The sequence below is a fragment of the Hemitrygon akajei genome, chromosome 10 (genome assembly GCF_048418815.1).
Source record: "Hemitrygon akajei chromosome 10, sHemAka1.3, whole genome shotgun sequence".
In the NCBI taxonomy this organism is placed as follows: Eukaryota; Metazoa; Chordata; class Chondrichthyes; order Myliobatiformes; family Dasyatidae; genus Hemitrygon; species Hemitrygon akajei.
The window spans coordinates 73,840,079-73,855,191 of NC_133133.1; the positions used below are offsets into that span (position 1 = coordinate 73,840,079).

Below are 15,113 nucleotides of genomic sequence, written 5' to 3' on the forward strand. Positions count from 1 at the left end.
TATCCTCATGGGCACTTTGTAGTCTTCTGGAATGAACATTGCATTCTCCAATTTCAGGGAAACTGCTCTCTCTTTTCCCAATATCATGCTGATGTCCCTTTCTCACTGTTTCTATAAAATGCCTCACTAAGTTAGTACTCATGCTCCTTATTACTTGACCTGTCCTAACCATCTGATCCTTTGTCAAACATCTCACCCTATCCACACCCCACTCCACCACTGCTCTGCTTTGAAAACTGACCCTGCCACACTTCCCAAGTTATGAAGAAGGTTTCCTGACCCCAACAATTGATGTCTAAAACGTTGACTAACTTCTATAGATGTGTGGCAGAGAGTAAATTGACAGGATGCATCACAGCCTGGTATGGAAACACCAGTTCTAAAAGTAGTAGTGGATATGGCTAGTCCATTTCTGGTCAAGCCATCCCCACTGTGGAGCACAAGTACATGGAGTGTTATTGCAGGAAAGCAGCATCCATCATTGGAGACTCCCACCATCCAGGTCATGCTCTTTCTTTGCACTGCTGCCATCAGGAAGAAGCAAGCCTCAGGACTCACAACACCAGGTCCAGGAAGAGTTATTACTCCTCAACCATCAGGCCCTGAATCAGATGAGATAACTTGGTTTGCCCACTGAACTGTTCCCACAACATATGGACTCACTTTCAAGAATTCTTCATTTCATGTTAATGATATTTATTTATTTATTTGTTTATTCATTTATTATTTTTCTTATTTTTGTATTTGCAGTTTGTTGTCTTGTTCACACTTTGACTGTGCTGTTGGGGTGGTCTTTCATTGATTCTATTATAGTTATTGGATTTATTGGGTATACCCACAAGAAAATGAATCTCAGGGTTGCATATGGTGACATATATGTACTTTGATAACTTACTTTAAACTTTGTCCTTTCAGCATTTTCTAGTTTTTTTTAAAGTGACTGTGGGCTTAAGTGCTCAGAAATTATTGTGTATATTAATGAACACTAATGTGTCTGCAGAATTTTGATTGATTTTCATTTGTTTTATTAGAGGCAATAATTCATTTATTGTAACTGATTAACAGTTCCATTCACCCAGGAAGGAAAGCCATGCTGTACATCAACAATAAACACCCTAAGCATGAGACCTGCCCCTCTAGACATGCATCCTACACCTTGTCACCTGGTTGATTGAGTGCATGTTGCTTTGTCCAATTTACTATGCTGCTGATCTTGAAATAAAACACCTGCTATCACCCCTCCAAATACTCTGAGTAACCCAAATGCACTGCATGGACCAAACACTGCAAGTGGGAAGCTACCAACTCCTCAGAGTCTCATAGCAATAGGGAATAATGACACTGAAATTAGTGTCTTCGTACAAGGACCATCCACACTTCGACTAGAGCTTTAAATCCTCTTTTCTTTGTGTTTGCTCCAGTTTTTGAGATTTATTAGAGCCTGACTTGGTCATACATTTAGATTCTGTTATCTGGAGACTCAAAGGGCCGAGGTTGTGAGGTATAAACCAGCTCCTCAGTTGCGTAGAGCCAAGTGACCGATAACTCACAGCGGAAATTGATCCATTTGCATGGGGGTGATTTGTATGCTTTGCCAGACAGGTGCCTTCATCTCTACAACATGAAGGAATCGAATGACTGACTCTGACCCCGATCAAGACACAAAATGTATTGTAGGCAGTCTTGTCTCCAATTAAAAACACTTCAGTTACATTTATCTTTGCATTTAGAATATGGAACATAGAACAGTAGAGCACAGAAACAGGCCCTTCGGTCCACAATGCTGTGCTGATCCAAGTAAAGTAGTAGTCAAATGGTCAACTAACCCAATCCCCTCTGCCTACACAATGTCCATATCCTTCCATTTGCTTCACATTCACGTGCCTTCTAAAAGTCTCTAATGTCGCTGCTTCTACCATCACCCCAAGCAGCACGTTCCACGCATCCACCAATCTTTGTGTAAAAAAAACCATGTGCCTCATATCTGATTTGAATGTACCACCTCTCACCTTAAATTCATGCCCTCTGGTTTTAGACATTTCAACACTGGGAAAAAGATACTGTCTGTTGTCTCTATCTATGACTCTCATAATCTTATCTATTACATCTCCCCCTCAGCCTTTGCCACTCCAGAGAAACTCTGCAACATCCTGATATCCTCTAACAGAACTGTATCAATACTCCACATGTGGCCTAACTAGAGTGTTATAAAGCTGCAACATAATTTCCTGACTTTTGAACCCAATGCCTTGACAAATAAAGGCAAGCATGCCAAATGCCAACTTAACCACCCTATCAGCCTGTGTAGCCACTTTCAATGAGCTATGAACTTGGACCCCAAGATTCCACTGCTCCTTATCTACCTCCTTACATTTGACCTACCAAGGTGCAACACATCACATTTGGCTGAGTTAATCTTCATCTGCTGTTTCTCTGACCATATCTGCAACTGATCTATATCCTGCTGTATTCTTTGCCAATAATCTACGCTATTCACAACACTACCAATCTTCGTATCATCTGAAAACCCACCCATCTACATTTTCATTCAGGTTACTTATATACATCACAAACAACAGAAGTCCCAGTAGAGATCCCTGTGGAACACAGTTGATCACAGAGCTCCAGCTAGAATAAGCCCCTTCAACCGCTACCTTTGTCTTCTGTGGGCAAGCCAGTTCTGCCTTCAAATGGACAATTCACCATGGATCCCATGAATCTTAATCTTCTGGATGAGCCTCCAATGAGAGACTTTGTCAAACACATTACTATAATCCATGTAGACAACATGCAGAGCTCTACCTTCATCAATCCCCTTTGTCACCTTGTAATAAAACTCAATCAGGTTAGTATGACACAACTTACCCTGCACAAAGCCATGTTAGCTCTCCCTTAATTAGGCCATGGTTAAATCCTATCCCTAGGAATTCTGTCCAGTAACTTCCCTACTACTGATGTGAGACTCACCAGTCTATAGTTTTCAGGATTATCTTTAGTTTCCTTTTTGGATAATGGAATAACATTAGCAACTTGCCAGTCCTCCTAAACTTTGCCTGTGGCCAGAGGACACAAACATATTGGTCAAGGCCCCAACAATCAGCCTCTTTGGGAAGAGTAGTTGAAGAATCCTTCCAAAGACTTTTGGAAATTATAAATTTGTTGGCTTCCAAACCGGAGTTCATTGGTGAGGACTTCTTGAGCTAATGCAGGTGTAGTAAAATAAATGTTTCTGTGAAGTCCTACAGCAGTAAATGGATTACCAGGATGTATTTACCAGACTGGGAGTCAGATTATTCAACTGAATATTAAACCAAGTATCTGCACTTCATGAAAACACTTGCTCTGTCAATGATTAAATGAGACTGCATGCAATCACATAGCATAATTGCACGTAAAATTAATTCTCCTTCAGCAGAAGTAAAACCATCTCCTTTCCGTTGCTATCGACTTTGGGTGAATTTTAAAGCGAGGTACCTGAATCTGCTCCTTCAGGACTCTATCCATCTCTCTGCCCTTTCTCCTCACCAGCCCCTTGCCATCTCTTTTCCTCCTTTGTGTTTCCAATATTGCTCATGTCTTTAAGCAGAATATCACCTTTTATGAAAATGACCCTCAAAACTTTAGGCTTTAATTTACTGTGCAATGGAAATCTTGGAAAATGGCTTCATTGATACTTGAAAGCTGTGCCCTGGATCAAAAAGTGATAGGGTATTCAGTGGATGTCTTGGTGGGCTTGGCACATTCTGGTGAGGATTGGAACATACTTATGGTGTGAGGAGCTAGGAAGTACTCAATTTGGCTGGGATGGTCATTTATTGAATTGGGTGTGTTGGGGAAATCGTTGAATATTTGAGAGTATTTCTTGGTCTGAAGTTGCATTCTTAAGCAGGGGTAGGGTATGTATTGAGTGGATTGTACCTTTCAGAGGGTGAACTGGAGTAAACTTGGGTAGGCTGGCTATGTTTGGGGTAGGATGCCACATTCCTAGAACACTTCCTGATGGGGCTGATTGATCTATGAACTGCTTGGGAAAACAGACAACCTTTCAGTTGGCTGGAACGTTCCCAGCATAGGCTTGCACAATTGCTTGAGCAGACCGGGGATAAGGTCAGGACGAGCTGTGCCATTCAGTGCTGGACAGGAGGTTTCTTGGGAAGATCGAGACAATCACTGGGCAGCTTTGAGCATTGATTTCATAGGCCGGGCTTTCTGTCAAAGGGTGGCACACATTGGTGGGGTAGACAATCCCTTAAGTGCATTATACTTTAAACACAAGAGATTCTGCAGATGCTGGAAACCTTAAGCAACACACATAAAATGCTGGAGAAACTCAGCAAGGTAGTATCTGTTGACACTTCAGGCTGAGGCGATTCATCAGGATTCCTGCAGGCTTGTCTGATGAATTGATGGCTGCCTGAGCAGAACAAATAGAATTTGTGGACGTTGAATTTGTGTGGGTAAATCACTGACCTAGGGCCAACCTATGTCTGAATGACTGATGCTTGTCTAAGCAAGCACATGCTTGTCACGAACCAGCTGGCTGGTAAATGCAGTTCTCTGCATGTCATTGCCAGTCGTTTTGTCATGTAGTGGCGAGACATTGGTCCAGCAGCCAAAGAGCTAATCTAGAGACCTGAGTTCAAATTCCACCATGACTGGGGGATTTAAATGGAACTAATTCAATGTGGAACTTAAATTTTAAAAAAAAACTAGTTTTGGTCTGAAAATACTTCTAAAATGAATGATGAGAGAAAGAATGAATCTGTTCACTTCTTCCTTCGCCTTGATGGGTTGGCACTGTCTGAATGAATAACTCCCAGGATTGAGTCCTTGTGTAAGTGAGATCGGAATTGTGGCTATCTGAGCATTAGGGTGGGTTGCTAGGTTGGTGTGAGTCGAGGCATCATGGGTCTTTGAGGCTGGTTCAGAATGCCTGGGCCTGTTGAATCTCCAGGCAGGAATCTCTGTGAGTGATGTGATGGTTCTCTGGACAAGCTCCTGTGTGGATCAGTAAGTGCTGCTTTGAGAGGGCTGGTGTCATGCTGCTTGTGTGTGTCAGTGGACCCCTGGATGGACGAATCAGTCAGGCATCAGGGCGAGCCAACAACACTTGTTCACAGTGAAGGGGTCGTGTTCATCTGGCTGGATCACCACTATCTAGGCAAGTTGCCGTTTGCCTCTGCAGGTGACTGCTGTCTGGGTCAATGTCTGTCTGAGCCACCGACGCTGTCTCAGTGGGACAGTATCTATCCAGGAAGGTTACTGCATAGATTGGCTCAGCGGGTGTCTGGACATTTTGGTGCGGTCTAGGCAGTTTAATTGCTGTCTGGATGTACTCGTGCTTGTCTGGGCAATTACTTGATGCAGAAAACAAATGGGTAACATTCTAAAGGAGCAAGTGCTAGAGAGATACAGAATGCACTCATCAAGTCTGTACCAACCATCAAATTGCCATGGACTCGAACCCTACATCGATCACTGTTTTAAAAAGATTCTCCCCACGCTCCCATCAATGTTCCCCAACTTAAGTTCTTACCCAAGCAATTAGAGCAATTGACAGTGATCAATCAACCTACCAGCCTGCATGCCTTTGGGATGGGGTGAGAACTGGTGGGGGTGGGGGAGGTGGAACAGAGGGAACCTACGTGATCGCAGAGGCAATGTGTAACCTGCACAAAGACAGCCCCAGAGATCGGCTCTAAACTCAGGTCTCAGTTCTATTAACTGTAGTTTGTTTGCCCAAATAGAGCCAAGACAGGATGCTTGGCAACGTTCAGAGGCCACAACTGTTCTGCTGCTCTGGACCAAGTGTGTTATTAGGATGACGTGCCCAGACTCTGTACAGGGAGCTCCAACCACAACAATACAATCACTTCAATCATTTGAACTAACCTTACAGAACCCTTCCCATTACATCTATTTCCCACCCCTCATTGACAAGCTCTCTAGACCAGCAAACATTCCCTAGTGGTTAACAGCAAAAATCAGTTTTCACTGTTGTTATAAGCATACAACAGGGTCTTTCTGTGTTCCAAATCCCTCCTGTCCACATGTGCTCCTTGCTCACTCTCCCTGACACTTAACCTTAACCATGCTGTACAGATGTAGAGAGCTCAATCATTTCATGATAGTTTGTCACTGGATGCAGCAGTCTCGGAAAGCTGTTTGATAGTTAGTTGTCTGTACCAGTTTGAAAGTGTACGCATGCATTTGGAGAGCAGAGGTCAGCAAGTCATGGTTTCAATGTCAGGGGAAGTGCAGCAGCTGAAGGAGAACTGTACAAAACATTCCATTTCATGTTGAGGCTTTCACTCAATGTCTTTTTTTTACATGTGTACAAAGTCCTGGGTCACATTAACAGTGGCAGTTGATTCAACATGACCATGAGACCTATCTGTCCCTCTCTGGAGCTGAGGTCCCCCTCTCTTGGTCAGTGCACATAGTACAGCCAGTAGATTATGTTGAAAAAGCCAAAGGTTATGGGGAACACAACTCTTGACCATTTGTCGATGGCACTAACATCTGTCAGCTTTGGCATCTTTAACTTGAGTTTAGACGATCGGCGGTGCAGACGGGTCTTGGTGAGGTCACGGTCTGTGTTCCGCTCTCGAGTAGTAAGCCCTAAGCCATCCCTGGATCCGACTCTTCGGAACTGAATGCCAGAACTATCAAAGGACATGACAGAGTTGCGGGAATCACTGACACTGCTGGCAACCTCTGACGGCAAGACTTCATCGTTGAGTTCCAAGGTGCTGAGGAGGATGTTTCCATGCATATCAATCTACATTAAGAGAGAGAACTGTTAGTTCTAATCACGTTCTGCATGAACCAGGACTTGGTCTAGTTGTAGTGGCTTTCACTTAATGCCATATAAAACCACCTCTACATGGGTTATCTAAAAGAAGAAACATTAATGATCAATTCCCTGAATAACTTACTCAAATCACCATCCAATGCCACAATTTACATAATTTTGAGAATTAGCATTGATTAAAATGCAATGAGAAAATATATCAGGAAAATAATTTGTTTTGTCCCTGCTTTGATGTGACATCTCTAAGGTTAAACAGGCTAAAGTGTTTTGTGGTAAATGTGTTCACATCGCCGCACAGAATATGTAAATTTTTTCATCTCATCCAGTCAGGCTGGACTTTACTCTCACCGTGAGTCATTAGCAATAACACAGTGCCCTCTGTTCTTTCTCCAAAACCATCAGTCATCATTATTTTCTTAAGAACTTCCATCTTCATTAATGCATTTATGTTATGTTCAATTTGTCTTGATTTATCCTTGTGAGGATGAGCTTTATGTTTTAACTACTCTCAAGCTCCCGTATTACTAATCTGTTGATGTCTATCTATTGCATTTCTGGATCCTTGTTTATGGTGTCTCCACAAGGGAAAATAATTTCTCGACACTTCCCTGGATCCAAAACTTTTGGAGCCTGAAGAACTTCCACTGAGGAGTCCTTCACACTTCTCAACGCAACCTTGTCAATTCTTCCATACTGTCTTTATCCTTCCTGTTCCCATTGAAAATTGTTTTTACACTTTCTCCAGTGCTTCCTCCTTTCTGTAGTATGGGCAACAGAATGATTCCATCATAGTCTTGTGTTCTCTTTTCGTACTAAGCTCTTATATAGCTCAAATATGACTTCTAAACCTTTCACATCTATTTCTCCAGTGCAATGTTTCAGCAGTGTATACCTTTCCATCAACACCCCTCCTTATACTTCCTCTCCTATCTTATTACTATAAACCCCCCCTTGTCACCAGCCCCCTGCCTTATCCAACACACAGAAATATATTTTCAAAAATTTAATCTTCTATCAGTATAAGTTGTGGGCAGCAAATAAAACCACAGATTTTGGCATCTGAAATGTTAAACAGAAAATCCTGAAAGAACTCAGCCAGTAAGTAGCACCAGTGGACACTCCAATTTCAGATGCTGGAACCTGGAGCTTCACACAATTTACTGGAGGAACTTAGTGGATTGAGTAGCATCTATGGGATGGAAGGAATTGTTTCAGTTTAAAACCATGATGCTAGGTTTTGTCTCAAAAGAATGACGATTCCTTTAACTCCAAAAATGTTGCTCAGCCTGCAGTAATGGTCAATACTGATCATTACTGAGGTACTTTCTAAAAATCGGGTGAGGAAGGAACATCAGCATAATGATGGGAAATGATGAGGGACCTGTTACACCCACAGTTTGGTGCCATCTACTAACCCTACTTTTGCAAGCTTTGTTTTTAGTAAATTGCACAGAATGGTGATTCTTGCACTGGTTCTGTGGAACACACTGCTCACATTCAATGCCACCTTTAACTTTAAACCACTCCTGTAGTTTTTATTGTTTTTTAGCCAGTGCACTTTCCTTTTTACTGCTCGTCTCCTGGTCTTGGTCATTAGCCTGCTCTCAAAGGCCTCCAGAAAACCCAGGCACATTCTCTCATCACATTAACTCCATCCACTCATCCTTTTAATTCTTCAATTCCTACCTTCTTCTGGAATTTACTTCCTTATGGTTTTGGTTTCTAGTTATTTTTGAGTAGGTGTCACTTTTTTGATGCCATTAATGATAAATCAAGTGTGATAGATTTCACTAGACATGATCTACTTCCTATTTCATATATAAAAATCACATTAGCTGTTCACCAGGTTGTAAAGAAATTGTCTCTTTTCTAGTAATTCTTTTAAGTATATGACCATATACCTTCCTGAAATTATTTTATTTGGTGCAGATACAATCCATCTGTACTAAGAATATTAAACTCCTCCACTTCATTACCTTAATAATTACCTTTCCATTTTAATTGTAACGGCTTTCATAAATTTTTGATCTCATCTAATGTGACTTACTGACTAAACACTGAGGCAAATTGATGATCGATATAACTGGTGCTGCTTAAACTGGAACGATAAGGAAATTGATTTACAAGGATATTACTAGGACTGGTGGGTTTGAGGTATATAGAGATGCTGAATAAACTGGGACTATTCTCCCTGGAGCACAGGAAACTGAGGGGTACCTAATGGAGATTTATTAAGTCATACAGGACACTGGCAAGATGAATATCTATAGGTTTTCTTTCCCTGGCTAGGCAGTCCAGAACTAGAGGGGATAGGTTTAAAGTGAGAGGGGAAAGATTTAAGAGAGACTTGAGAGGCAACTTTCTCACGCAGAGCACAGAGGGTATTCGGAATGAGTTGACAGTGGTGGGTACAATTATAACATTTAAAATGCATTTAGACAGGTACATGGAGGACAGCTTCAGAGGGAAATGGGCCAAATGCAGACTTTTGGGACTAGCCCAGTTAGGAAACCTGATCAATGTCAATTCTGTCCACGTTTTGTTCATTCATTCATGGGATGTGGGTTTGACAGGCGGAGTCAGCATTCATTTGCCCATGAGACGGTGGTTGTCAGCTGCTGCGGTCCATATTATATACTCACGATCCTCTAACGGAGGCAGTTCCAGGATTCTGGCCCAGCAAGGGTGAAGGAACGGTGATATACTTCCAAGTCGGGATGGTGTGTGGCTTTGAGAGGTATCCCATGCTTTTGCTGTCCTTGTCCTTGTACTGGTGGAACTTACGGATTTGGATTGGGCTGCCTTAGTGTGCTGCTGCAGTGCATCAAACTGCTGCTTCTGTATGTCAGTGGTGAAGAGGGTTAGTATTTGTGGATGGGTGCTATCGAGAGGGCTGCTATGTCCTGTATACCCACAATCCTCTTAGGGAGACAAAAGAGCTGGTTGTGGACTTCAGGAAGGGTAAGACGAAGGAACACACACCAATCTTCATAGAAAAATGAGAAGTAGAGAGAGTGAGCAGTTTCAAGTTCTTGAATGTCAAGATCTCTGAGGACCTAACCTGGTCCCAACATATCGATGCAGTTATAAAGAAGGCAAGACAGCAACTACACTTCACTAGGAGTTTGAAGAGATTTGGCATGTCAACAAATACACTCAAAAACTTCCATAGATGTACCATAGGGAGCATTCTGAAAGGCTGCATCACTGTCTGGTATGGTAGGGCTACTGCACAGGACTGAAAGAAGCTGCAGAGGGTTGTAAGTTTAGTCAGCTCCATCTTGGGTACTAGCCTACAAAGTACCCAGGACATCTTCAGGCAGCGTCCGTTACTAAGGACCTCCAGCACCCAGGGCATGCCCTTTTCTCACTGTTACCATCAGGTAGGAGGTACAGACGCCTGAAGGCACACACTCAGCAATTCAGGAACAGCTTCTTTCCCTCTGCCATCCGATTGCTGAATGGACATTGAACTCATGAACACTACCTCCCTTTTTGAAATATATATTATTTGGCTTTTGCACAATTTTTAATCTATTCAATGTATGTATATATATATATATATATATATATATATATATATATACTATAATTGATTTATTATTATTATTACTACTTTTTCTTCTTCTTCTAGATTATGTATTGCATTGAATTGCTGCTGCTAAGTTAACAAATTTCACGACACATGCCAGTGTTAATAAACCTGTTTCTGATTCTGATCTGGTGTGTTGCTGAAGAGGGTTAGTAGTTATGGATGGGTGTTATTGAGTGGACTGCTATCTCCTGTATGACGTTGAGTTGTTGTTGAGGCTGCACTCATCTAGGCAAGTGGAGAGTGTTCCATCACACTCTTGTAGATGGTGGATGGGCTTTTGGGAGTGAGGTGGTGAGGCACTCATCATAATACTCTGAGCATCTGACCATACTGTATGGGGCTACTCCAACTCAGTTTCTAGTTGGAGGTAACCTCGAGAATGTGAGTTGGGAAAGAGTTATAAGGTATTGCAGCATCATTAGACCATTTGGCCCACAGCTCCGCCATCCAATCATGGCTGACATTTTTTTTGCCAACCCCATTTCCGTGCCTTAACCTTCTCTCACCCTTAACTTTGTATCCAATCAGGAACTTCTCAATATCTGTCTTAAATACACCCAGCCTTTTGTGGCAATGAATTCTACAGACGCACCACCCTCTGGCTGAAGAAACTTCTTGTCTCATTTTAAAATGTCTGTGCCCTCTGTCTTAGGCTCCCCTACTACTACCACACCCCCTCTATCCAGGCCTTTCAGTATTTGTGATTTCAGTGAAATCCTTCCTCATCTTTCTGAACTCCATCATGACCAGGCCCAGAGACATGAAATGCTTCTCCTACGGTAAATCTTTCATTCCGGGAATAATTCTTGTGAACCTCCTCTCCAGGGCCAGCACATCTTTTCCTTAGCAACAGGGCCTAAAGTTGAACACAGTGTGGTTTGACTAACTCCTTACAAGGCCTCAGCAGTACATTCTTGCTTTTATGTTCTGGTCCTCACAAAATGAATGCTAACGTCACGCTTTCCTTCTTTACTACAGACTCCACTGCAAATTAACCTTCAGGGAATCAATCCTGAATTAGGGCTCATAAGTCCCTTGTGCACTTCTAATTTCTGAATTCTCTTCCCATTTAGAAAATAAGCCTTTATTCTTCAGACATAAAATGCAGAACTATCCAGATAATTGCAGAATTGGCAGCATCTGGAGTCAAGTCTTGTTCACTATCTGTACTCCAGAGCTGTCCCTCAATTGGCACAAAATGCAATAATGTGAGACCCACAGTCAGCATAATCTGCACCGTTTGTTATCAGAACCCTCTGAAATGGGATGCTGCCCACAGTCTGTCCTCCCTGCAACTCGATTGCCAGCAATCATTCAAATCTGCAATCAGCGGCTGGCTATAATTACTGAGATCGTGCAGTAAGATAGTGTGCAAAATCGGGAAACAGGACACAATAGTTAACATAATATGCAGCCTGTAGTCACTCCAACAGCTGCACACAACTGGCAAAATCTGCATAAGGAATGCTCGCAATCCACAGAATTTGTGGTCAGAAATGAGCCATTACCACAATCTGCAATCAGATACTGCCCCCATCAGTCTCAGTAATCTGCAATCAGTATTGGCACCATCCACGTACAACTGGGATTGCCCCGTAACTAGCAAAATCTGCCATTACGTATTATTCATGAATCACCAATTCTGCAATAAAGTACTACCCATAAACTGTAAATCTGCATGTGGGTTCTTCCCTAAATTGGCAGAATCTGTAATCAAATGTTGTACCCAATCTGCAGCTGGATCAGTGCTGCTCACACCAACACTAAGTGGAATCACAGGGATTCCCATAATTATCACACCCTGCAATAAACTGACAGCCACCAGCAGCCCAATCTTCCGTAAAAAGCAACCCACTGGCAAGACAAATTGCAATCACCCGGAGTCCTCAGAGTGCTCTCCACAGTCAGCTCTTAGAAGCTGTCAACAACCAGCATAATCTGAAATCAGGTATAACCCACTGTTGGTGGGTCTGAATGAGATTCACTAGGTTATTTCCTGGAATAGAAAGGTTATCCTGTGTAAGAGGGGAGACAGTTTAGGTCTGTGTACTCTGGAGTTTAGAAGAATTGTGTGATCTTATTCAAACATGTAGGCAGCTTTACAGGGTAGATGTTGAGATAACCTCTCTTGTGGGACAAGCAAACAGACACACAATTACAAGATAAGAGGCTGGTCATTTAAGGCTGAGATCTGTAGAAATGTCTTCTTTCTTAGTGTGGTGAATCTCTGAAATTCTCTTCCCGATAGATATATTTAAGATGGAGATGGATAGATATTTCAGAGTTTGAGAAACTGGTACCAAAGAGGAGTTGAGGCCAGCGTAGATCAACCATGATCATAGAGAATGGTGGGGCAGGACTGAGAGGTCTGGTGGCCTGCTTCTTGGCCTACTTTCGAGTTTTCTTATGCGGACGAAAGTAGGGAAAATTAGGGAGTCAGCAGATGATTACATTGATCTATTATTAAGGATGTTGCAAAAGGGCACTCAATCAAGGTACAACTGGTCACAGGAACACAGGAAATAATTGCAACCCCATTGCAATAAAAGTCAAAATGCCATTTGCCTTCTTAACTACGTTTCACCTGCCTGATAAATTTTTGTGATTTGAACTGAGGACACTGAGATCCCTCTGAAACTCGCTCATTTACAATCACTCGTGATAGAGGTAATTAAGCGGGGCAGAAAGTAACAAGTGGACTATGATGAAATTACAGGTGGAATGTAAAATCAAATTGATTTCAATGGATGATGTGACAGTGACCTCGCAGCCCCAGGGACACAGTCTGTGTGTGGTGATTTCATGCTCTTCCTGTGATTGTGAGAGTATCTCCGAGTGCTCCAGTTTCCTCCTGTCCTGAAGTTAGTAGGTTAAGCGGCAAATAAAGTTGCTCCTTAGTGTAGGTAAATGATATAGTAGAAAATTTTCAGCTGTGATTGGGTTGGAGGTTGTTAAAAAATCAGAAGAGGTGATGGACTACTGACTAGAAAGAACCAGTATTCAGGAAGGATATGCTAATTGGCTCAGCAAGGGAAGCTACATGTTTAGAACTTGGAAATACAACGGGGTGATGGCTTTGATGGGATTGTACAATAGGCATCTAAGCAGTCAGAGGAATGTGGAAGATAAGCTGCAGTAGAATGTAAAAGCAGTAAGGTTGCAGACTGGGTGATGTAAACTTTCTCAGCATGACTGGGATCGCCTTAGTGCAAGAGGCCAAGATGGGAAATGTTAAATACATCCAGCAAGGATTTGTGAAACAGTATGAAGATAGTCCAACCAATGGAAAGAGATGTACTTGACTTAGATATTCAGAGAATGAGGATGCTCAAGGGTGGAAGAGTCTGTGGAGGAACAGTGACCGTAATTCAGTCAGCTTTAAGGTCATTATAGAAAAGAATAAGGTTGGGCATTGTGATGAAGTTTTACATTTGGGGAGGGCTAACTTCAGAAGTATAAGACAGGATCTGATAAAGGTAGGTTGGCAACAGTTGCTGGATAGAAAGAAAAACAACATCCGGAAAACCAAACAGTGAGAGGTTGTGCATGGAAAATCCTGACTCAGATGTCAGACTCGAGTGCTCCCTGGAGAAAACTGATGAAGATAGAGCGGTCGATTTAGGGCATTTGAACTTTGGCAAGGCTCCGAGCAGTAATATGGCTCATGAACTCAGAATACAGAGGATTCAAGGTGTTCTGGCAAATGATATCCAAAATTGGATTGATGAGACTAACGACAGGGTGGTATTGCTGAATGGAGATCAGTAACCACTGGTGTACTAACGACAGAGGGTTGTATTACTGAGTGGAGATCGGTAACCACTGGTGTACTAACAACAGAGGGTTGTATTACTGAGAGGAGATTGGTAACCACTGGTGTACTAATGACAGAGGGTTGTATTACTGAGAGGAGATCTGTAACCACTGGTGTACTAACGACAGAGGGTTGTATTACTGAGAGGAGATCGATAACCACTGGTGTACTAATGACAGAGGGTTGTATTACTGAGAGGAGATCGGTAACCACTGGTGTACTAACGACAGAGGGTTGTATTACTGAGTGGAGATCGGTAACCACTGGTGTACTAATGACAGAGGGTTGTATTACTGAGAGGAGATCGGTAACCACTGGTGTACTAACGACAGAGGGTTGTATTACTGAGTGGAGATCGGTAACCACTGGTGTACTAATGACAGAGGGTTGTATTACTGAGAGGAGATTGGTAACCACTGGTGTACTAACGACAGAGGGTTGTATTACTGAGAGGAGATCTGTAACCACTGGTGTACTAACGACAGAGGGTTGTATTACTGAGAGGAGATCTGTAACCACTGGTGTACTAATGACAGAGGGTTGTATTACTGAGAGGAGATCTGTAACCACTGGTGTACTAATGACAGAGGGTTGTATTACTGAGAGGAGATCGGTAACCACTGGTGTACTAATGACAGAGGGTTGTATTACTGAGAGGAGATCGGTAACCACTGGTGTACTAACGACAGAGGGTTGTATTACTGAGAGGAGATCGGTAACCATTGGTGTACTAACGACAGAGGGTTGTATTACTGAGAGGAGATCGATAACCACTGGTGTACTAATGACAGAGGGTTGTAATACTGAGTGGAGATCGGTAACCACTGGTGTACTAACGACAGAGGGTTGTATTACTGAGAGGAGATCGATAACCACTGGTGCACTAATGA

General features: G+C 42.5%; 1 protein-coding gene across 2 annotated transcripts in view; it reads right to left on the reverse strand.

Moving 5' to 3' along the window:
* Positions 1-1,002: 1,002 nt before the first annotated feature.
* gabrb4 (gamma-aminobutyric acid type A receptor subunit beta4) overlaps positions 1,003-15,113 on the reverse strand; it is a 169,227-nt gene continuing 155,116 nt past the window's right edge. For both annotated transcript variants that reach the window (XM_073058481.1, XM_073058482.1), the window contains exon 9: positions 1,003-6,781. In XM_073058481.1, the coding sequence (XP_072914582.1) occupies positions 6,431-6,781 (351 nt within the window). In that variant the 3' untranslated portion in view covers positions 1,003-6,430. The remainder of the gene's footprint in view (positions 6,782-15,113) is intronic.